This window comes from Eleutherodactylus coqui, chromosome 2, assembly GCF_035609145.1.
Source record: "Eleutherodactylus coqui strain aEleCoq1 chromosome 2, aEleCoq1.hap1, whole genome shotgun sequence".
Classification (NCBI taxonomy): Eukaryota; Metazoa; Chordata; class Amphibia; order Anura; family Eleutherodactylidae; genus Eleutherodactylus; species Eleutherodactylus coqui.
Window position 1 is genome coordinate 275,529,898 of NC_089838.1, and position 23,050 is coordinate 275,552,947.

Genomic DNA, 23,050 nt, shown 5'->3' on the forward strand with positions numbered 1-23,050 from the left:
CCTTACAGACCATTGACCATACGGTTCTTGATAAGTCGAAGGTCCGACGGAAATGCATCGAACCCTATACTTTGAATCTTGATCTAGTCGTTGATTAATTGACCATTCTATAAAGTTGAACCGATTAAACAAGAATAAAAGTGCTCACTTAAATTCAAATAAATAGACTGGGAACAGACAGGGTGGCAAGACTTGATCTCACATAACCACACCCCTGTAATCTCAGCTATATATGTGAAACAATTCAAAACACAATATTGACCGTCCGGGAAGCTATTCGCCATCTGAGATCCATGCAGTCACATCATATCTGCACGAACTCAGCTGCGATCTGAAACCTCCCGTGTATGGCTGCACTTTGTCCTGTATGAGCACATGTGTTTTATTTGTTGTCCTGTCTCTGTCCTTTCATCAATTGATGATTGAGCCCAACGTGTGTATGTTTTTTAAGGTATCAAAATAAAATATTATAAATTTTAAGGGATCTTCTGTGATTTGGGCTTTTCCCTGCGAATGTGGGGCATTTTTAGGTCAAAACCACCTGACATTACTTTGGGGAAGTAGTGATCCTCTGCCACGGCTGACTTCGCAGAGTGTTTCCTAGTGTTTTCAATGGTGAGACCTCGCATTGCATCCTACTCACGTGTACCTTAATGCGCTCGCCGCTAAGGAGCTTATGAGCACATGACTTTTCGAACTCAGCGCTGGGGCACACAAGTTTTAAAAAAAAAGTGTGAAGATTTTTTTTTTACGTGCGACAAAAATTGAGCAAGTCCTATCTCTTCTCACACGTAGTATTAACACTCAAGAATCCCAATAGTCAAAACGAAACCATTGAAATTAATGGTTTAATTTTGTCCCATTTTGTGGCCATGATTTTCACGGCCCTAAAACTGGACAACAGAACGTCCATGTTTTTAAGCCTTTATACAGTGTATGGCCAGCTGCATATGGAAGCAAATGACCACATATAGTAGTAAAGATAAAAAAAATGAGAATATCCCTTACATAGGGAGAATATTGGCATCAATCCACTTCATAGCGCAGAACAATTTAAAAAGGTACAAACGCACGTCAGGTATGTCACTTCCTGGCAACCAGGTGATGTGAGAGCCGGTAGAGGTGCACCTATAGCAACAGTGCTTAAGGGCTCCTATCCACTGGCGTTTTTTTTAACGCTGTGCTATCGCTGCGTTTTTTAACACTAATGTCAATGGGACTTTCTAATGTTAAAAACACATTGCAAGTTTGTGCTTTGCGATTTTTGTGCGATGCATTTTTAACGTTAGAAAGTCCCATTGACAATCGCGTTAAAAAACGCAGCGATAGTGCAGCGTTAAAGAAAGGCCAATGGGTAGGCGAAGTGGTCCGGGCCCCGGGGTATGTATCTTTCTATCTGCTTGTCTGTCTGTCTGTCTCCTTGTCTATCATCTATCTGTCTTATATCTATGTATCTATCTATCCATCTTATATCTATCTATGTATCTGCTTGTCTATTTATCTATCTGTCTATCATCTATCTGTCTTTATCTATCTATCCTATCTATCTCATATCTATCTGTCTGTTTGTTTATCATCTATCTGATATATCTATCTATCTATCTATCTATCTATCTATCTATCTATCTGTCTCTGTCTCTCACATCTATCTATGGCTGGTATAAAGGTCCATTTAGACACAACGTTTATTGCGCAAAAGAATCTTTTGAGCGATTCTCGTTCTGTTTAAATGCAGGGACATTGTGCAGGTTTTATGCACGAGTCGTTGATCACTGAATTCTAGTTTGCTAGAATTGAGCGATCAGCTGTTATCAGTAGAGCAGGCTGTTATCAGCCAGCTGCCCTGCTAAGATTCCTTCTACCTGTGTCCCGCTGTCAATTCACAGCGGGGACACTAGCAGTAAGCGCGGAGAACAATACAGCTGTTTGCTTATGCAAAACAGCTGTATTGTACTCATAGCGGCCACGGCTGTGTCCCGCTCCGCTTGCATACTCTATAGTAGCTAATTAGCTACTATAATGTATGCAAAGATGATCGCTCAAAACTTTCACTCAAACTATCGTTTGTGCGACTTTTGAGCGATCATCTATCAGTGTAAATAAAGTTTAAGTTATACATCTCCCTATATATACTGTATAGAATTGCACACTTTACATACAATTAAAAAACACATAAAAAACACATGCAGTTTTTAATAATGTATGCAGTTTCTTAAACCATTTGTGGACTTTGAATACCGCATGCAGTTTTTTTAATGTGTTTTTCTTTATTGTGGTTGAAAAGTATAACAAAAAACATCAACGCACCCTGAGGCCACTCACATACGTTAGAAAACGCAGCTCGACTGAAGGGTACACAAGAAAGGTTTCGGAGAACATGATATCATTGGATAGTGTTCCAGGACTCAGAGGAGTATCGGTCGTTACTCAACCTCCAAGCTGTTTAATTTACTTTTAGTCACACATTTACACTCTTCGTTATCTTTAGTTTTATTTATTTTATTTTTACTTGTATTTTTTCTGTACACCCCTATGTGTCCTGTCTGTTTTGTCAGATATTTTAGATTTTGATGGCCAGAGAGAAGAGACAAGAGGTTTTATATAGTGTTCTGTGAAAAGAAATGCAGATGGACATTAGAAGGTCGGCGAGTATTGGCTATTGCAATCTATTTTATGTCATGTCTTTACTTGTATTAGAGAAAAGATTTCTAATTTTCTAATATTGAGGTTTCTCTGAAGTTTGTATCGTGTTGACCGATGAAAGTCATAAACCAACTGTAACCAACAAAAAAAACTGCAATAAATAAAGAATTTATATTAAAAAAAAAGAAAACGCAGCTCGAAGTCATGGCATTTTTACCGTAATTTTGAGTGGCGTTTTTGAACGCATGATACAGCATTTGACAGCATTTTTTAATGCACCCCATGATTGTGAGGGCTGAGGATGTGCGTTAAAAACCACGAAAATGCAAAAATAGAACAGGCAGCTCTTGAAGATCGCGTTGTTAGAAATACCCCGTTCAAGCTCACGTCTGAGTAAACCCATAAAAATCAATAGGGGCATTGTACCGCTGTTAGCACGTCACTCGGGATGCCGCGCTAATAACGGTAAAAAGTAGTGTGTGTGTGAGAGTGGCCTAAGAGTACGCCAAGCGGCCAGATCATGTATGTAGATTCGTTTTGCAGTTGTATGCAGCACGATTTAGGTATGGGTACGCGGGGGAGCCCGAGCTAAACTTTTGCCACCGGGCCCCTGAGCCTTTAGATATGCCCCTGGTGTATATAAATTGTACTTCGTCAATTCTTTTCCGGAACTCTCTCACTGTCTTACCCACATAGTGCTTACAACAATGGCACATAGCCAATTAGACCCCCCACCCTAAACCTACAGTTAATGAAATATTTAATGCTGTACTAATGGGCAGAATGCTCACTTCCAAACATGCATACTGTATGTATATATGAACACGCCACACAGCTACCACAACGATAACACCCCACAACACGTGACCGTAGCCACGACACACCAGGATGATTAGCCAGAAACTAGCTGTGGACCAATATGTCTTGTAATGATCTTCCCTGCTGATAGATCTATGGAAGGACAAGTGCCGACAGGTCCCATCAAGTCTAGCTCCATACAGACTATGACTAAGTGTCAATTATGTTCTATTGGTGATAAATTTGACGATCGGTCAGGCCAACGAAGTGTGACAATGTTGTGGAGACATTCCTGTGACACCCTTGCTGTGTCGGGCCGAGTATTATCCTGCTGGAAGATACCTCTTAGAAACCCTGCCATGAGAGGCAACACATGTGGGTTCAGTATGTTCTGAACATATTGCTGTGCCGTCATTGTCCCTTGTACCACTTCTAGGAGTGACCGACTGTTGTATGCGATGGCCCCCCCAGACAATCACACTAGCAGTGGTGGCAGTGTGCTGCTCCACAACAAAGGCAGGATTGAGGTGCTCACCCCTAGATCTCTGGTCACAAACACGGCCGTCATCAGTGCCAATACTAAACCTGAATCCTCACTGAAGACAACCTGATCCCACTCCATAGCAATCCAGATGCGTTGTTCATGACAGCTGTTAGGTCGGCTACCTGTGTCTACCACCCTCTTGCTATTCTGGGCAGATGTGGGCATCACTCTGCTCCTCCTGTATGAATGGACTCATTGCTTCTACTTTCTATCAGCACTGCACTAGTTAACCCTCCTCAGTACTCACAGCTCAGCTGCAGCTTAGTAGGCAATTACCCTCCTATTTAAGTGAGCTGAGGACCCTCCCTTTTGGCCTAAGTGTTGTTGTGTGTTTGTCTCAGATACCAGGCATACACAGGTCACCTGTCTCTGACTTCTGTCTGCTTTATCCTGTATGTTTTCTGCCTTCCTGACTTTCCATCAGATCCTGTTTATGTGTTTGTCTCTGTTAGGGCTCAGTCAAACAATTTTTATTGCATGTATAGGCGCTTGGAAAAAAAAAATCGCACTTCGCATGTAGGAGGGCCCAACTCTCCATTATACACAAGAGTCCAATGTCTAGGAATGCTCCTTGGGGGAAGGGCCATATTATGTTTCATGCATATAGTATTGGTGTAGTAGACTCTATTCCATACTTTTAGACACAAAATGTCACTCTGATGGTTCTTGGTCAATAATTCGGCAGTGTCCTGTCTGGACATACCCAAAAGGAAATGTACAGCTGGAACTTGTACTAAGACAAATGAGGATTATACCAAATATGTGGAAATTTGGTATTAAATAATTTTCTCCATTATAAGGAAAAAGGAGCCGACACAAAGTTATAATAATGATCATTTATTTCTAACAATTATTACTGTCATTACTATTATATTGTTAACAAATCACAGGAAATGGGATCAAACCTATGGAAATCACAGGAAATGGGATCAAATCTACGGAAATCACAGGAAAAGCCCCAGGCCAGGCTGCACACTATAAATTGGCCAAAATACACCAGCTGACAATTCTTAGTATTATGGTATATATGGATGAGGCTTCTAGAAGATGCCAGTTACGTGGTTACGTGCACCATGCAGACTTACAGCCTATTAGTTACGCCCATACTATTACATAAAGTGGGCTGTCTGCACCTTCTAAGTGCACAACATAAAGTATAAAGTGCTGACACCCCAACATCTCTGAGCTAGACAACAATGTGCAAAGAATTATAAGACTAAGGTGTTAGTTCAAACTTTGGCCAAAATATGTAAGCTCGCAACCCACACCAAGGATCCTCATTGTCTGCGAGACGTTACACATACCTAACTTATAATCACAGAAAACGACTTGAATTAAATTTTATATTACTGATACAAGGGCAGCACGACTATATTTTTCACTCTATACGACGCACCTGGTGATATATATCATTCACAACCTGCCATTCAGGATCCAGGAAGAGTGTAAATGTAATGGTGGTCTTATTACTTGTCACCCAGCTTTCCAGGAGCCCTGAATGCCATGTTAACTAGTTGTAGCAATGTATGTGGTATAAATGCTTGCATAACTGTACAGTTGGCAGTCAGGATACTGGAAGAGCTGAGTGACAATGTAATGATGATTCCAATAGTTGTCCCCCAGCTTTCCAGGAATCCTGCATAGGAGTCTCATTATGGTGAGGTATGAGGTATACATTTCATCATAACTAGACATCACAGTGGCCCCAGTAGCAATAGTGACCCCCACAGTGGTCTCAGTAGCAATTGTGTCCCCCACAATGGCCCCAGTAGCAATAGTGATTCCCACAGTGGCCCCAGTAGTAAGTTTCCCCCATAGTGGCCCCAGTGATTCCTATATAGTGGCCCGTATATCAGCCTCAGTAGTAATAGTGTCCCCAATATTGGCCTCTGTAGTAATAGTGACCCTCACAGTGGCCCCAGTAGTAATAATGTCCCCTACACCAGCGCTAGTAGTAACAGTGTCCCCAATATTGACCCCAATAGTAAGTAACCCCCACACTGGCCTCAGTAGCAATAGTGACCCCCACAGTGGCCCCAGTAGCAATAGTGACCCCCCACAGTGGCCCCAGTAGTAATAGTGACCCCCCACAGTGGCCTCACTGGCAATAGTGACCACCATAGTAGCCTCAGTAGTAATAGTGACCCCCACAGTGACCCTAGTAGTAATAGTAAGCACCACAGTGGCATCAGTAGTAATAGTGACCCTCAGAGCGGCCTCAGTGGTAATAGTGACCACCACAGTGGCCTCAGTAGTAATAGTGTCTCCCACAGTGGTCTCAGTGGAAATACTAATAATACTAAGGCTGATATAGAAGACACTACTACTAATAGTGTCACCTATATCATCTCCAGTAGTAATAGTGACCCCCCCCCCCACAGTAGCCCCAGTAGTAATAGAGCCCCCCCTGAAACCCATATACTCACCCTCTCCCTGGTCTTCACAGCGCTGCTGCGGGTGGGTGTGTGTCCGCAGCAGTGCCTCCTCGCTTCTCCTCTTGCGGATCCAAAGAAAGCGGGACAAATGTCTGACCCGCCGGGGTACCGGGAGAAAGCAGGACACTGAGTCTCAAAGCTGGACTGTCCTGCCTAAATCTGGATGTCTGGTCTCCTTACCATTTGTCAACTTGATCATCTGGTCCGCCGTCAGTGCTGTGGGCTGGTGTTGTCATCAGTGCTCAGCACAGGGGAATAAACTACTGATGGCCTCTTCTCATGATATTCCATCAGTAGTAGATTATCAGGGGTCTGCAGCCTGGGATCCCTGCTCATGAGCTGTTTGCTGGGCTGGTGCACTTGTGTATTGAGATGATTTCTGCAGAAAGCAGACAGCTCCCATGGCAGCGGCCAGGCTTGATATTAGAGGTCATTCACTACGATAGAAACTTTGCTTGTAATACCAAGCCTTGCCTTTGCAGTGGGAATGGAGCTGTTTGCTTCTTGCAGATATCAGCTGCATGCATAACCACATAATAAAGGTAACATGTCATTTACATTGCACTGTGAATGCACTAATAATGAACCACCCCTCCACCCCCCCAAATTAAGGAATTTCTATTTTTTTAATTTTGCCCCAAATTCATACATTATTATGCAACTACCATGATGTGCCAGCACACATGAACATTCCAATGTCATACTAAGACAACAGTTGTAATTGGACATTTGGATGCTCTCGGGACAAAAGATGATTGCAGCCTCAGCACGTCTCTAAGGCTGTTTATGACTGATAGTACATGCTACATAAGGGCGAAAACACTGCTGTGGGGGCAACTATGCTGGGCAGTAGGAGCGTAGCTGCACCTGAACGAGGGAAATTTTTTCTCCCTCGCCGGGAGTTCCAACTCTAGGCCAGAGAGCGGGAGTTTGAAAAAAGTGGCGGGAAGATAGCGGCTGCTTGATCTTCCCTGCAGGAGGCATTCACTACCTGCAGGGAAGATGGGGCAGGTCTTATATTTTCTCAGCCATACATATCACAGCTGAGAAATCCCAGCAGTGAAAACCAAACCACTGAAATCCTATTGTGATCAGCGGCTTCATTTTGTCCCCTTAATTATCTTCTGCCGCCATCTTCTGTCAGCCATAGCTTTTCTATTTTTCCGTCGACACAGTTGTGTGGGGGCTCATTTTTTGCAGGATGCCCTGTAGTTTCTATAGGTACCATTTAGAAGTACATATGTCTTTTTGATCGCTTTTTATAACATTTTTTCTTGGAAAGGGGGTGACCAAAAAAAGTGCCATTCTGGCGTTATTTTGTTTTTGACCGTGCGGTGTAAATAATGCTTTACTTCCATAAATTGGACTTTTATGAATGCAGTGATACCAAATATGCTTTTGTTTTTTTTAGTTAGATTTAGTTATAAATATGGCAAAAGGGTTTTTTCTTTCAAACTTTTATTACCTTCTTTTTCTTCTTGCTCCTCGGTCTTCTCTTTCCCTGGCACAATTATTCTCAACTGTCTGCAATACAATATTGGATTCAGGGTTTTCTAGGGGGGGGGGGGGGGTTCTCTTTCTGCCATTATACAATGGCGCCATCTGCTGGCTAGAGCCAGTACTGCAGTATGGGACATGTTGGAGAGGCCCCGACAACAGAGCAGCCAGTAATATACAGTAAGAATACCCTGCCGGATGTCTTCTGACATCAGAGCTGTACAGCCTTCAATCAGAATGTCTGAAGACGTCAGACAGTGGATTGGAAAGGGTTAAACTTTTATATGGTAGCATACTCCATACTATTCTGGCAGGATTCTTTTTAAACCCCATATCATCCTTTCATTGCCAAGGAAGGTAAGCCGCCATCTGTCGAGAACAAACGCGCACTGAATGTGCATGTTTATAGGTGAGTCAGCCTTAAGGTGCCCATACACATTAGATTGGCAGCAATCTCTCCCAACACCCCCATACACAAGTATGCTTGGCCAGACATCCACATGTTCTGAATGTGAATGGATGGAAGCAGCTGCAATGCAGCAGATATTTCCCCAGGCATACACATTAGATGATCGGTCACATCCTCTGCAGCAGCAGGTTTGACTGCTATACATCTAATGTGAATGGCCACCATGTAGACCACATGTGTCAAACTCAAGCTGTGGGCCAAATTTGGTCCTCTGTGTCATTTTATGTGGCCCACGACAAGGTCTGGATGCAGAAGGATTGGCTCTCCACTTTCCTCAGAGGACGCAGCCAATGCCTGGTAGTGGTAGTGGCGCCAGCGCAGGGAGCGGTAACCGTCTTGGAGTCTGAACTCCGGCTCGCTAAGGGCTAGTTACATTTAGGGCTCATTCACACAGGCATATGCAGTTTTGGTCCCTCAATACACAGCATTTTCACGGACTAAAATTATGCATATTCATTGAATATTTCGACCTCATTGCACTTTTTCTGCACACATATTCACTGCGTTTTCCATTTGAAAAAAAAAACGCAAGGTCCCACAGATTTCTTATGGATTCATGAAAATACATGTGTGAAAAACCTAAGTCTGAATATCCCAATGCAGATCAATGGTGCTCAAGATTTACGCATTATGCGGGTAAAGAATATGCTCATATTACGGAGCACAAATAGACCTGTGTGAATGAGCGCTTAGAAATGGCGCTTTGAAGGCAACCATAATGCTGATGTGGCCATTGCTGAAAGTGACTTTGACACCCCTGCTGTAGACAGTTATCAGTAAAGGAACAATACTTTTTAAAGCGAACCTCTGATCTCTGTCCCGGCACTTCTCTGTTGTCCACTGGTTCTGGGTCCTGTTTGGGCCATTCAAGATGGCTGACACAATCTTTAGACTACTAATGCACTAAACCAGCTCCATGATTGGCCAGATCTGCTCCTATGACCAGCACTTGCCAATCAGAGAGAAGTGCAGAATGTCCATTACATAGTTAGAAAATTGCTACGGCTATTTTGGACAGCCGAAAACAGTCCAAGTGGAGCGGCAGAGAACAACTGCAGGTAATACACCCCCAACTCCTCCAGTCCTGGGACAGGAACTGTATTTTATTACAACCATTAACCCTTTCCAATCCACTGTCAGACATCTGAAGACATTATGATTTAAGACTGTACAGCTCCGATGTTGGAAGACGTTCGTCGGGGTTCTCATAATTTATATTGCCAGCCTCTCTGCTGTTTGAGCCTATCCAACGTGTCACCTCATGCAGTACTGGCTTTAGCCAGCAGATAGCGCCATTGTATAACGGCAGAAAAAGAGTATGCCCCCTAGGAAAACCAGGATACAAATTGGATTGGAAAGGGTTAAGCAGGATTAACAGTTTACAATATGGATATGTTAAGGACCGTTACACATGACCGGTCACATTAACCTTTCAAGCCTTGGGTTCCAAATTAGTTTGTACCTGGATGCATCAGAGAGGCCAAAAACTATATGATTTATAGTAATTAGCTCTCACAGATACGTAGAGATGAGCCGCGGCAAGTATTCAGCCCACTCTGCTTAAGGCGCGTACACTGAATCTTTATTAACTTTTCATAGTGTTTCTCAATACAGGAAAGGAATACGTCATTAGTCACGGCTTTAATCTCATTGGGTTAGAAAAACATCAAGAATTGTGCTTTGTTCAACAATCAGCACAGTGAGAATAAATATGTGAAATGTCCTTCAAATGATTATTCCTCCCTTGGGAGTTTGGATGGTCGCAGCATCTTATTAGCACGATTCATTCTTTTCCCAGAGCTCAGGGCGTGGGAGGGTTTCTTCTGATAACGATTTTTTTCAGGCTTGGCTCTCAGAAGAATAAAAACAAATCATTAGACATTGCACCGAATACCCTGCTGTAAAGTTATTTCTGCTTGAATTATTGTTTCACTACGCACAAGCTTATTTACATCTTGTAATGCTCCATTTTGTATCTAGCGGCCATTTTGAGACAGATTCTTCCATTTTATGGACCTGTACCTTCTCAGATACATACACTCCAGTCATTTGGAGACCTCTAGGATCCCTGTTCTTATGACAGGTAGGGGTCCCAGTGGTCAGACCCCACTATTCAGATGCTTATCTCTTCTCCTATGGCTAGGGGATTACCTGTGTTTTGTGGCACAACCCCTTTGAAGTTTTACCTTTCAGTTTCCTTTCTAACCTGCGGGCCACAGTAAGAATAATGAAGCAAACTATACTCTCCGGCTCCAGACCCCATCGCTGCATCTCCCGTTCTCTCTGCCAGGTCTTTTTACATTGAGCAATGTGATATTTCATACATATGCTGATCGCTGCAGCCAATCCCAGTGGTGCAAAGTGACTGGCTGCAGCATTCAGCCTGTATAGGGAGAACGGAAAATGCAGCGCTGGAGTGACGGGGTCCAAAGCCAAAGCTCCAGAGAAGTAGCATTTGTAAATTGCAACCCGGTAACAGAGATATATAATGTTGGATACTAATGGCAGGTCTCACAGGTTGGACAAATGTTACTACCCCGATATGTATGATTTAAATAAGGGAGATGGAATAATACCTCCACAGCGCCACCTATTGAAAGGCAGCATTCCTTCAAGCCAAGGTTAGACTCTTTATACAAGCCTTGTAATAATGACTGGGAATTAAAAGAAAAGCTAGACTCAGTGGCGGTAACTTCTCTATCCGAAACCCTGAAAAGAAAGAAAACAACAGCTCATTAAGCCATATCGGCTATTATTTGATAAAACAAAATCAAATTCTTGATTTTTTTTTTACCTCTGAGATCTATTTCCATCTATGCAAAATTATCACCTGGATGGGGAAGAAAAAAGTATGTAGCATATACATAGGGTGTTAGTATTTTTGAATTAAAGGGATATTTCGATCTTATAGATACTCATGGCAAATCCATAGGATGGCCATAAATGTCTAAAAGATGTGGCCACTACTTCTGCGTCCCCCACATCTAAGTGTAGAACAGGGTCTCCTGACCCCCGCCCTAGCTGTGTGGCTTCAGTAGAGGTGGCTGGGATTGGTCAGTTGAGATACGTTGTTTCTGTATCTCACATAGAAGTCAGTGAGTGTTACAGAAAGACCGTAGAGCAGTGAGCTACGCTATTTCCATATCTCCCAGTCAGGGAGCATTTACACGGACAAGTGCAATATCAGACTAAGAAACTTGGATTGATATCACACTGAAAAAGCCGCAATTTTTATATGAGTGCGATAAGTCATAAGTGGGAGTCAAGGGTATGTTCAAATGGTGGATTCTGCTACGGAATTTTCTGTTGCGGTTCCGCATGCGGATTTGCCCTGACAACTCTTTCCCTGCATTCATGCAGAAACGTGTTGGAAATTCCCTAGATGGGTTTTGCCCACGGACGGTGCAAATTCGTGTTTGAATCCGCACCCAAAAATAGCTGTAGATTTCTGACGCAGCTTTACCGGCAAATTCCGTGGCAGAATCTGCTGTATTTAATGTACCCTTAGGCCCAATGTTCACGGATGGATTTGATTTGCAGAATCTGCAAGGGGCACCCGTAAGGAAGATCCGCAGTCCAAGCCGCCCTTATGGGCATCCGAACTTCAATTTACACATGCGGTATTGTTTTTTGGATTCTGCATGCAGAAAACAAATCACAGCACGCTCCATTTTAGTGTGGATTCCTTGCGGACAGCTTCCATTGAAGTCAGTGGAAGTCATCCGATCCACGGCGTGTCCACAATTGAAAATGCGGATGGGCCACGGATTCCACGGCAAAGCAGGAGTTTGAAAAAAAACCAAACTGCAGCACGCATGTGCGCCGGCACGCCGGACGGCACTTCTGCACACATCTGCAATACAGAAAAAAGACCTTTTACAGAAAAAAGAAGACAGGTAAGCAGGGTCTTTAGCCAGGGTCAGATTCTGCTGCGGGCTCCCGCAGGTGGAATCCGACCCGCCTGTGGACATGAGGCCCTAGGCCAGCTTCACACGGCCGAGAAAATGGGGTCATACACATGAGCGATGTGTACCTGCATGGTACCGCGATGCAGGAAACAAAACGCGGCACGTTCTATCATGCTGCATGCTCTCACATCGCAGCGCCAATTGTTTCCAGTGTGGCCAACGGCAGAAGCATCACATGCTGGCTGCACACAATGGGAGATCTCCTGTTGAATACAATAGGAGAAACTCCGCGATCCCCCGCCGCGGCTGACAGCTGCGCTGGAGGATACCCTTCATTCAAAAAGCCTCACATCCTCGGGGGTTTCACATGGATGGCGAGCGTAATATGGGGGCGGGATTCACGGCCCTGTATCGCAGTCACCTGTGTGAAGTTATTCTCAGGGGATGTCACACATGGCGGAATCGGTGAAGTTCTTCCATAGCGGAAAATCTGCACCAAAATCCGCATTCATTTCCATGCCAAAAACTGTTCTAAAATCTCCACCACTAGAGGGGGCTTTGGTGCAGATGTACAAGAGAATTCACCCCTTCAATTGAAAGGGTTAAATCCGCTGCGGATTCCCATCAAAAACTGCTTTAAAATCTGGTGTTGCTAGTGACACGGTTTCTGGGGTGTAACCGCACCAAACTCTGCAGTGCAAAATATAGTGTGGATTTTGTTATAGATCTGCCTTAAAATCCAGAAGGTAAGACCGTGCCCCTCGATTTTTGCATGTGGGAACCCATTGAGGAATCCTGCATACCTGTGCCTGTCTTCTCTCTTCTGTACTGCGGATGCGTGCGGACGTGCCGGCCGGTGCAACAGCGCACATGTGCAGTACAAATTTTTTTTTAAAAATATCCTGATCTTCCCGCGGATCAGGCGGCGTCCATTGACCAATAGAAGCCGTCCGTGCGGGAACTAAAATGGAGCATGCTGCGATTTGATTTCCGCATGCGGAATCTGAAAAAGCAAATCTGCATGTGTAAAGTGAAGTACGGGCTCCCATGCTTCCGTATGGACAGCTTGAACTATGGATACCGTGGACATTGGCCTTAGGCTAACTTCACACTGGTGAGCAACGTAAGTCCTGCCCCCATATCGCGCTCCCCACCATGTGAAATCCCCGTGGACGCGAGGTGTCGTCATGGCGAAACAGCCTCATATCCCTGCAGGGCTGAAGGAATCCCCCCGCCGCAGCTGTCACAGATGCAGCAGAGGATCGCGGAGTCCCCCATTGCTACTGCCACCGCCCCTGTTAAAAACAATGGCCGCTGCTATTTGAAAGCACGCAGCCAGATAGAACTTGCCGCCACTTTAATATATTTACACAACGGATTCCACCTCTAAAAATCGTGTCAGAATCTGCATCTTTCTGCAGCAGTTTTTGGCGAGGATCCGTGCGTGGATTTACCCTGTCAATGTGCAAAATCCGCATCAGAATTCCATACGCAGATTTTGTCCACTGACAGGGTAAATCTGCGAGTGCACCTGCGCCAAAAAAAACTCACATCACCAAGATTTTGCTGCAGTATTAGGAGACGTATTTCCCAGCGCCTGAACATACCGAGGCTGGATTCATACCACCATATTTGGGCACGAAAATGAATAGAATCCATTGATTTCAATGGGTGTGTCCACAAGCGCCTATTTAGTGTGCGCTATTCTGCTACATAAAAAAATACGCAGCTTGTTCTATTTTCCTGCGCAAGGAAAGAGAACATTTTGAAGTCACATTATGGAACTAATTAGTTACTTCAAAGGCCGGGAGCATTATTGCGGTAAAAACCGCAGTTGTGCGCTCAAATATGCAATGACCGATGCGCAAAAACGCATAGACTTGTCTGAATCTGGCCTGAGGGTACATTTACACGGAGTGTATTTTGGTGTAGGTTTCCCCAGTGTGAGTGTCCCCTTAAATAATTCCAGCTCAGTTCACACTACACGTGTCTAAACCTAAGTGTGGTGCGGTAACCATATACTGGAGTCATATGACTAGAGAGTGACGTCACACCGCCCCAGCAGCTCCCTGGTTGCTGGAATTGCTGAATGGGCTGGCATATATCTATAATCCACAACACTCTCTGCCCGATTCACAACCTGATTGGTTGTTTGGGTTGGCTGGTTCACAGTGATTGGTTGTTTGGGTTGGCTGATTCACAATGATTGGTTGTTTGGGTTGGCTGATTCACAGTGATTGGTTGTTTGGGTTGGCTGACTCACAGTGATTGGTTGTTTGGATTGGCTGATTCACAGTGATTGGTTGTTTGAGTTGATTTGAGCAGAAGTGCTGTGGAATATAAATATGTGCATACGGCTGAGGTGCTGCAGAATTTGATAACATGCCTGCGGTAACCAGCAACCTGATTGGGCAATAATGCTGAAGTGTGGTTGAAAATAAATATATGCCTGCGGTAACGCTCCTCTTCAGAGTTCGCCCCCTACTAGAGTCATGTGACTAGAGAGTGACGTCACACCACCCCGCTGTTCTCTGGGCCCTTGAGCCCGCCTCTACTGGAGTCATGTGACTAGAGAGGAACGTCAGACCGCCTTCCACCAACTCCACTCTAGCCTGCACCATGCAGCGAGCGGCCGCCGTCACGCTGGTGCTGACCAGCGTTCTCCTGTGCAGCCTGCGGGCTGCTGCGCTCCAGGATCTGCGGCACCCGCCCAATCGGATCGGTAAGAGGGGAGGACATGTGGAGCCCCGCGGCCAGCATGCTACCAGCAGTGTGGTGTCATCGGTGCAGGACTTCTGTCAAACTGCAAGTAACGCGATATCAGTTCCTCCTCCCCCGCAGGAGTGACTGCCTGGGCTGCCTTCACACCTGCCTTAGTGCGCTCTCGCAGCAGCGGTTTTCTCTAGCACACATTGCGTATTTGCGGCACGCTGACAATCCACCTCCACTGTCCTGGTGTGAATACGTGCGAAGTGCGTGCCGCGCTCTTTTTTTTTTTTTTTCTGCATTGATTGCCATGGGGTTTCAAAAAGACGGAAAGGAAATAGAAAAGCTCTTTTTGGATGGCGGATCGGCGCCGTCTGCAGCGCTACTGGTGCCGGGATGTGAGACGGGTTTAACCGAGATAGACCCTTCTGTTCTATCATTGATTTCAAGGGGAAAAACGGATCCTTTCAGCTTCTGTAAAGTGAGCAGCGAAACGGAAAGCTCTACCGGAGCGCGAACGCAGGTGTGAGGGAGGCGGAAGGCTGTGTACTGCGCCATTTTAATTTAGATTTTTTAAATCTAAAATGCTTACCTTTTTTTTTTTCTCTATTGAGTTCAATAAAAAAAAAATCTGGATCCCCCTTTTTATTTTTCGCCCCCTCTCACATCTGCGTTGCGGCGCTCCGTTTCTCACTTCCATTTTTGGAACAGAGAAAACTGAAGTTAAGCTGAATTTAACAGATGTTTTTTATTCCCCAATAATGTCAACGATGGGGGGGAAAAAATGTAACTGTTTGGGTTTGACGTCTGTTTTTTTTTTTTTTTTGCAGGACCAGTAGTGCTGCAGGCGGCGCTGTTACCCCGTCCGGCGCTGTTACCCCGTCCCCCCCCCCCCCCCCCCCATGGCCGCCCTTGGGGCGCTATTATAGGAGCGCATTGGTTAAAAAATACTATATAAAATTTATATATTAAATGGGACATTAAACATTGGACCGGTTTATAGATACAGAGACCTTTTCCACAGATGTATTGACATTGCTAGATTTGGTGTCTTCTCTCTAGGATTTCCCAGGTGTGTGTGTGTGTGTGTGTGTGTGTGTGGGGGGGGGGGGGGGTGTACTACTTCGGTTGTGGGGGAGTTTATGGAAACTGTTGGGAAGGGATGTGCTGGGATGTATCGTCTGTGCCAACTGTATTCGGAGCTCTTGGCTCTCGTTGTATCTCTGTGACTAGAGTGTTTTCTGATCCAGAATGTTCCTAATCTCGTTCCTGAGGCCTGAGATCTCTGCCAACAGGGAGGAGTGTGATCTGTTAGATATTTCTTTTAGAGCAAAGTTCTGCAAATAGTTGCAACAGCTTGTTTGTTCTGCCTTTCTTTAACCCCTTGAGTGGCACGCCCGGAAATTTTCTGGGACGAGCTTCACTGATGATAGTAATATAGCCCAGAAATCTTCTGGGCTATATTACTATGTATCACTATGGGAGCTTCAGAGCACAATGCCACAAGCTGTCCCACAGAGAAGCAGTGCAGGAGAACCAGAAAACAAAAGCAGGAAGATATTGCCAATCTGCCGGCAATCTCCCGCTTCTGAATTCAAACTCCTGCACTGGTTTGTTTACAGGTTGCCATAGAGACCATCAGCAAGCCGATGGTCTCTGTGGCAGGGAGAGCTGGTGCTTGGCTGTCAGAGAACAGCCAGGCACCAGCTCTTACAGCAGAGATCGAAGAAAACCTCTGATCTCTGCTATGTTAACCCTTTACATGCTGCAGTCTATGTGACTGCAGCATGTAAAGGGCTGTCCCCATCAGACTCCCGGAATGTGATCAGGGGGTCCTGATTGGTCTCTGTGGAAGTCCCCTAAAGGGACGAAAAAAAAAGTTTAGAAATTATTAAGAAAATAAAAACACTTGTCTCCCTTTACTTTATATTTAAATTAAAATTACACATGTGGTATCCCTGCATTGTAATGACCCAGAGAAGGAAGTTAGTACATTATTTAACCCATTAATGACATGGCCCCTTTTTTTTCTTTTTTCCCCTTTTTTTTCCTCCCCCCCCCCCCCCCCCCCGTTTAAAAAAATCATAACTCCTTAAAGGGGTTGTCCCGAGGCAGCAAGTGGGTCTATACACTTCTGTATGGCCATAATAATGCACTTTGTAATGTACATTGTGCATTAATTATGAGCCATACAGAAGTTATAAAAAGTTTTATACTTACCTGCTCCGTTGCTGGCGTCCTCGTCTCCATGGTGCCGACTAATTTTCGCCCTCCGATGGCCAAATTAGCCGCGCTTGCGCAGTCCGGGTCTTCTGCTTTCTTCTATGGAGCCGCTCGTGCCAGAGAGCGGCTCCGTGTAGCTCCGCCCCGTCACGTGCCGATTCCAGCCAATCAGGAGGCTGGAATCGGCAGTGGACCGCACAGAAGAGCTGCGGTCCACGAAGGTAGAAGATCCCGGCGGCCATCTTCAGCGGTAAGTATTGAAGTCACCGGACCGCCGGGATTCAGGTAAGCGCTGTGCGGGTTGGTTTTTTTAACCCCTGCATCGGGGTTGTCTCGCGCCGAACGGGGGGGGGGGTTTAAAAAAAAAAAAAAACCCGTTTCGGCGCGGGACATCTCCTTTAATTTATTCATCGACGTCGCTGTCTGAGGGCTTGTTTTTTACAGGACGAGTTGTATTTTTTAATGGTACTATTTAATGTTCCATATAATGTACGGAAAAACTTTTACAAAATTCTAAGTGGAGTAAAATGAAAGAAAAATGACATTCCGCCATCTTTCAGTGCGTCTTGTTTCTACAGCGCACAAACTGCAACAAAAATGACATAACTTTATTCTATGGGTCAGTATTAGAGATGAGCGAACATACTCGGTAAGGCCGATTTCGCAATCGAACACCGCGATTTTCGAGTACTTCACTACTCGGGTGAAAAGTACTCGGGTGCGCTGTGGGGCGGGGGGGAACAGGGGGGAGCCCTCTCTCTCTCTCCCCCCCCCCCCCCCCCCACTCCCTGCTGCAACCCCCCCGCTCACCCACAGCGCCCCCGAGTACTTTTCACCCGAGTAGTGAAGTACTCGAAAATCGCGGTGCTCGATTGCAAAATCGCCCTTACTGAGTACGTTCGCTCATCTCTAGTCAGTATGATTACTACGATACCAAACTTGTGTAGTTTTTATTTTTTTTTTGCTGTAGTACTTGTATTTTTTTTCAAAGACATTTAATTTTTTTAAATTATTTTCTGCTGCATATTCTGCGCGCAATAACATTTTTACATTTCCGTCGACGTAGTTGAGCACGGGCTCATTTTTAGCGAGATATGCTGTAGTTTACATTTTCACTAATTCGGAATACATACGACTTTTTGTTCGCTTTTTATTGCATTTTTTTCTGGGAGACAGGGTGAGTGAAAACGTGCATTTCTGGCATTCTTTATTTTTTTTTCAGACTACATTCACCGTTTGGAGTAAATGCACTATTTTGATAGATCGGACATTTACGGACACGGCGATACCAAATATGTAATTTTCTCTTATGATTTAGATTTTTTTTTTATTATAGATTCGGTGAAAGGAGGGTGATTTAAACTTTTATTACTTAGTTTCTTTTCTTTTTCATAACTTTTTCACACTTTAAAAAAATAAAAAAATACTATTTGGTATTGGCATAATCATACTGGCCTGTAGAATTACTCTAATATATTATTTATACTGCTCAGAGAATGTAGTGAAAAATAAAAAACATGCCAGAATGACAGAATTTGTTAATCTTACTACTAGAAAAAATAGAATAAAAAGTGATCAAAATTTTACATGTTCCAAAAAACTAGATAAATGATGACTGGAGTTCATCACGCAAAAAACATGGCCTTCCAGAGCTCTGGCAATGGGAAAATACAATTTAATACGGCTCTTGGAATGTGGCGACACAAAAGCAAACCTTTTAAAAAAAATAAATAAAAAAAAAAAAAAAATGTTTTAAATGTACAAAAATAGCAAAACATAAAAAAAACTGTATAAACTTGGTATCGCCGAAATCGTGTTGACTCAGAGAATAATGTTATCACACTATTTATTCCGCACGCTGAACGACTTAAAAATAAAATTGAAAAAACAAATGGCAGGATTTCTTTTTTTTTTTTTTTTTTCCCCTAATCTCCCTACAAATTTTTTTCACAAGAGTTATGCAATACATTATATATACCCAAAAATGATGCCATCAAAAAGTACAACTTGTCCCGCAAAAAACAAGCCCTCATATGGCCGTGTCAATGGAAAAAATGAAAAACGTATGGATCTTGGAACGCGACTGCAAAATTAGTTAAAATTAAATGATTAGATCATTTAAAAAACCTGCCCTGGTGGGTACGACAGGGTCGTAGGAAACCCGCCACTCAAGGGGTTAAATTAAAAAAGGGGGCGTTGGCATGGTTTTAGCCAGTAGAGCAAAGTGTGATTGTTCTCAGTAAGAGAAACCAAGTAATCTTGTAGATATGATACCTTTTAATGGCTAACAAAATACATGATGTAATAGTGAGCTTTTGGGTCTTCTATCGACCCTTTTTTTTTTTTTTATTTAAATTTTTTTTTTTTTTTTTTTTAAGGCCTGATAAAGGATCGATAGAAGACTCGAAAGCTGGCATTAACATCATGTATTTTGTTAGCCATTAAAAGGTATCATATCTACAAGATTACTTGGTTCCGCTCACTGAGAACAGTTACACACTGTCTTTCTTTAGGCTTGTGCCTTGGAAAATAACTATAATACATATCCCTCTCAGTACACACTTCAGTGCTTCTCATCTCGCTGGTGCCGCCGGGGTTGGGTCAGCCCTATGGCCTCCTATAAGGTTAGTGACAACGCTTTCAATGTGGGAGACACAAGCGGCGTCCTTGAGTAAGTTGTCCTTCAATCTCCAGTTAGAGCCCCCTCTCTCTACACTCCTAATGATCCAAATACCGGTCATGGTCTGACCACAAATGTGTCAGAATACTAGGTTATTATCTATGAAGTGGTGTGAAATAAATGTGATCTAATCTGCTGTATGTATTGTGGGAGTGGAAGCTGTAATCTTCGTCCTTCGGTTGACGTGTGTGCTACATGTCGATCACCAGAGCTTTTTTTAACCTGCGTATAGCGCCTGTGGATATGGATGAGCGTCCCGACGAAGCATCCACCTCTGGCTCGAATGTCATTGAACTCACTCCTCAGTATAACTTTAGATCCCTCTGCAAATTCTGCCAGCTCCTGGAGAGCTCCAATTCCAAAGGGAATCTGATTGGGGAAGTAAAGGTTAGCAATGGTGTAAACTAAGGGTCCATTTACATGGGATGTATGTCAGGCAAACGATTCCCAACACTCGTCCCTGTGTGTCCTCGCTCCTGTGCTCCTGCACGGAAACTAGTATCACTGGCTCGCTCACAGAGTGGCCAGCAAGGGGATGGGGTGACTGCAGGAGATTTCTCTCCTCGCTCTCCCCCGCCTCTCTCCATTAACTTAACATAGCGGCCGTTCAGTACTGAACAGCTGCTATTTACACTGAGCGATCAGTTCATCATTTAGGCTGGGTTCACACGGGGCGGATTTGCCGCAGAATTTCTGTGTGAAAATTCGCTGCGGCAAATCCGCCTGCGGCCGCTAATCCCTGGTGTAGCCAGCGATTTCGAAAATCTCGTCCACACGGGGCTATGAAAAGCCACTGACACTCCACATGCCTTACGGTCTGGGTGTGGGGCATGAAACCATGTAAGATGGTGCTTATTCTGACATTTGAGGATTCCCGGATGTCGCAAAATAAGTTTCTTAAACATTGCTATTAGCATTCTTTTTTTGTGCAATCTGTATATTTGTGACCGTTTCTCAGGCGTATTTAGACCCCTAGTGTTGTATGTGCAGAATGTTAATGAATGAGATGCATATATTTTTGGCCCTTGACTCAGGGCGGAGTATAGGGAAGTGAAAGGGGGGACAGAAGGGGAAGTAGAGAGAGAAGAATTAGATGTATAGAAAATAAAGTGATGCGCCCAGACCTTGTCTATAGTGCAAAAACTCAACAACCTTCAAATTGCATATTGGGGTACGCTACTTCCTGAACCTGACAATTTTACTTTTGTCATAACACTTCCTGTTGTCAGCCCTATGTGGGGAGTGGAATAGCCAATAGCTCGGACTTCCACCCTGGTCTGTAAATATATCCACCCATGGCTCTCTATATAGCCTATGTATATTAGTTGTGCCGTCTCTAGCCACGGGAGTAGACACAAAATCCCAGTGGAGCGGGCCGTCTCCAAGGTCGGACCGTTCAAAGCTTTTTACCACGGTAAGAGTATACCTACGCCAATATAGCAGCCTTGTTGAGGGCCCATGCACCGTGGACTTTAAAGCACTCAACAACCCTGACCTATTGTCATCGTGTGTAAACCTTATGGGAAATTAGTAGCTATCCAAAAAAGAGAAAAAAAATCCCAATCAGCATCCCAACATTAAAAATGGAATAACCGAAGATACTGCTTAGCCCCCTAACAGGACATATTACTTTAACCCCTTGTACATATGGTTATTAGTGATGAGCGAGTATACTCACTAAAGGCAATTGCTCGAGTGAGCATTGCCTTTAGTGAGTACCTGCCCGCTCGAGACTGAAGGTTCGGGTGGCGGCGCGGAGGAGCGGTGAGTAGCGGCTGTCAGCGGGGGAGAGAGATCTCCCCTCCGTTCCGCCCCGCTCTCCCCCACAGCTCCCTGCCCGCTGCCGGCACCCGAACCTTCAGTCTCGAGCAGGCAGCTACTTGCTAAAGGCAATGCTCGCTCGAGCAATTGCTTTTAGCGAGTATACTCGCTCATCTCTAATGGTTATGCATAGGAATTAGAGCCCAGGTGAGTGTGCGTCCATCACTTATGGTGAGCTGTTTGTTTGGGTTGTCCTGGGACCTATTTGTGTCTATCTTTCTCTTGGCAGTGGTAAGCATGGAACTGAGGGTCTCAGCCACTCTGGAATGGAGACCTGAGGGAGCCCAGGAACCTGGGAAGCTCTCCCAGATTCTTAAAGATGGCAGTCTTACCGCTCCCCCCCCCCCTCCATCTCACGGCCAGCTGGAAGGGGTATCCCCATCTGTAGGGGATGCCGTTTTCTTTTAGGACCACGGGCAGAGGATGCAATGTCTTCCGTAGTTGAAGGGTTCTCCTAGCACGGTCCGGAAGGACAATGAGGTCAGTTCCCTTGTATTTGATTGGGCCCTTGTTTCGTATTTGTTTCAGGATCTCCTTGTTATCTCTATAAAAATGGATTCTGCATATCCCATCCCTCGCCCATCTGGGATCCTCTGATCTTGGACCCAGAGATCTGTGGATTCTAGCTATTTTCACTTGTTTGTCCACTGGACGTTTTAGCAGAGTCCCAAGTAATCTGTGAGCCCAGGTGAGCAAATGTGTGTGTGATCCACCTCTTCATCCAGCCCCCTAATCTAGAGGTTAATGCGATTCTCCATGTTGTCCAGGTGTGTTAGTATATCTACTATCTGGTTGGAGTGTTCGTGCAGAATACGATGGTGGGTGTCAAGATGATTATCTCCTCCACCACTGATCTATTGAATTTCCTTTTGCACTGGCGCCATAATTTGCTGTTGTGACATTTCAGAATGTAATCTAGATCGGTGATCTCCATGTTGGTAGAGATGGCTTTCCAATCCCAGAAATCATCTCTGCGCCCCTAGGACTCTGGTGGAATGTGTGGCTCTCAGCGGTGTGCGTGCAAGATGACGACCGGCTCAGAGGAAGAAGTGTGGGCAGGGATCCTTGCGGAGTCCCCACATGTTCAATGGTGTCTCCCATTGCTGCTTTCTGTGCCTCTCCTCTTTTCCCTCCCTTTGTGTGGGTTTGGGGGGAGGTTTGTGTAAAAGAGAGGGTGATCTCTTTGCTTGTGGGGCATCTGTATAGGTGTGCTGCATGATGCCTCCCCCACTTCTGCACTGGAGGATGAGGGTGTTTGTAGCTATGGTCCCCTTCCATGATCATGTGTCTCAGGAACAGCGGCTCCTTTTTCTCACCACCCCTCCT

General features: G+C 44.6%; 1 protein-coding gene across 1 annotated transcript in view; it reads left to right on the forward strand.

Moving 5' to 3' along the window:
* The first annotated feature begins 14,863 nt into the window (after positions 1 to 14,863).
* Positions 14,864 to 23,050, forward strand: part of PCYOX1 (prenylcysteine oxidase 1) — a 30,537-nt gene continuing 22,350 nt past the window's right edge. The window contains exon 1 of the mRNA XM_066593032.1: positions 14,864 to 15,016. Coding sequence (XP_066449129.1) covers positions 14,914 to 15,016 — 103 coding nt within the window. The 5' untranslated portion in view covers positions 14,864 to 14,913. The remainder of the gene's footprint in view (positions 15,017 to 23,050) is intronic.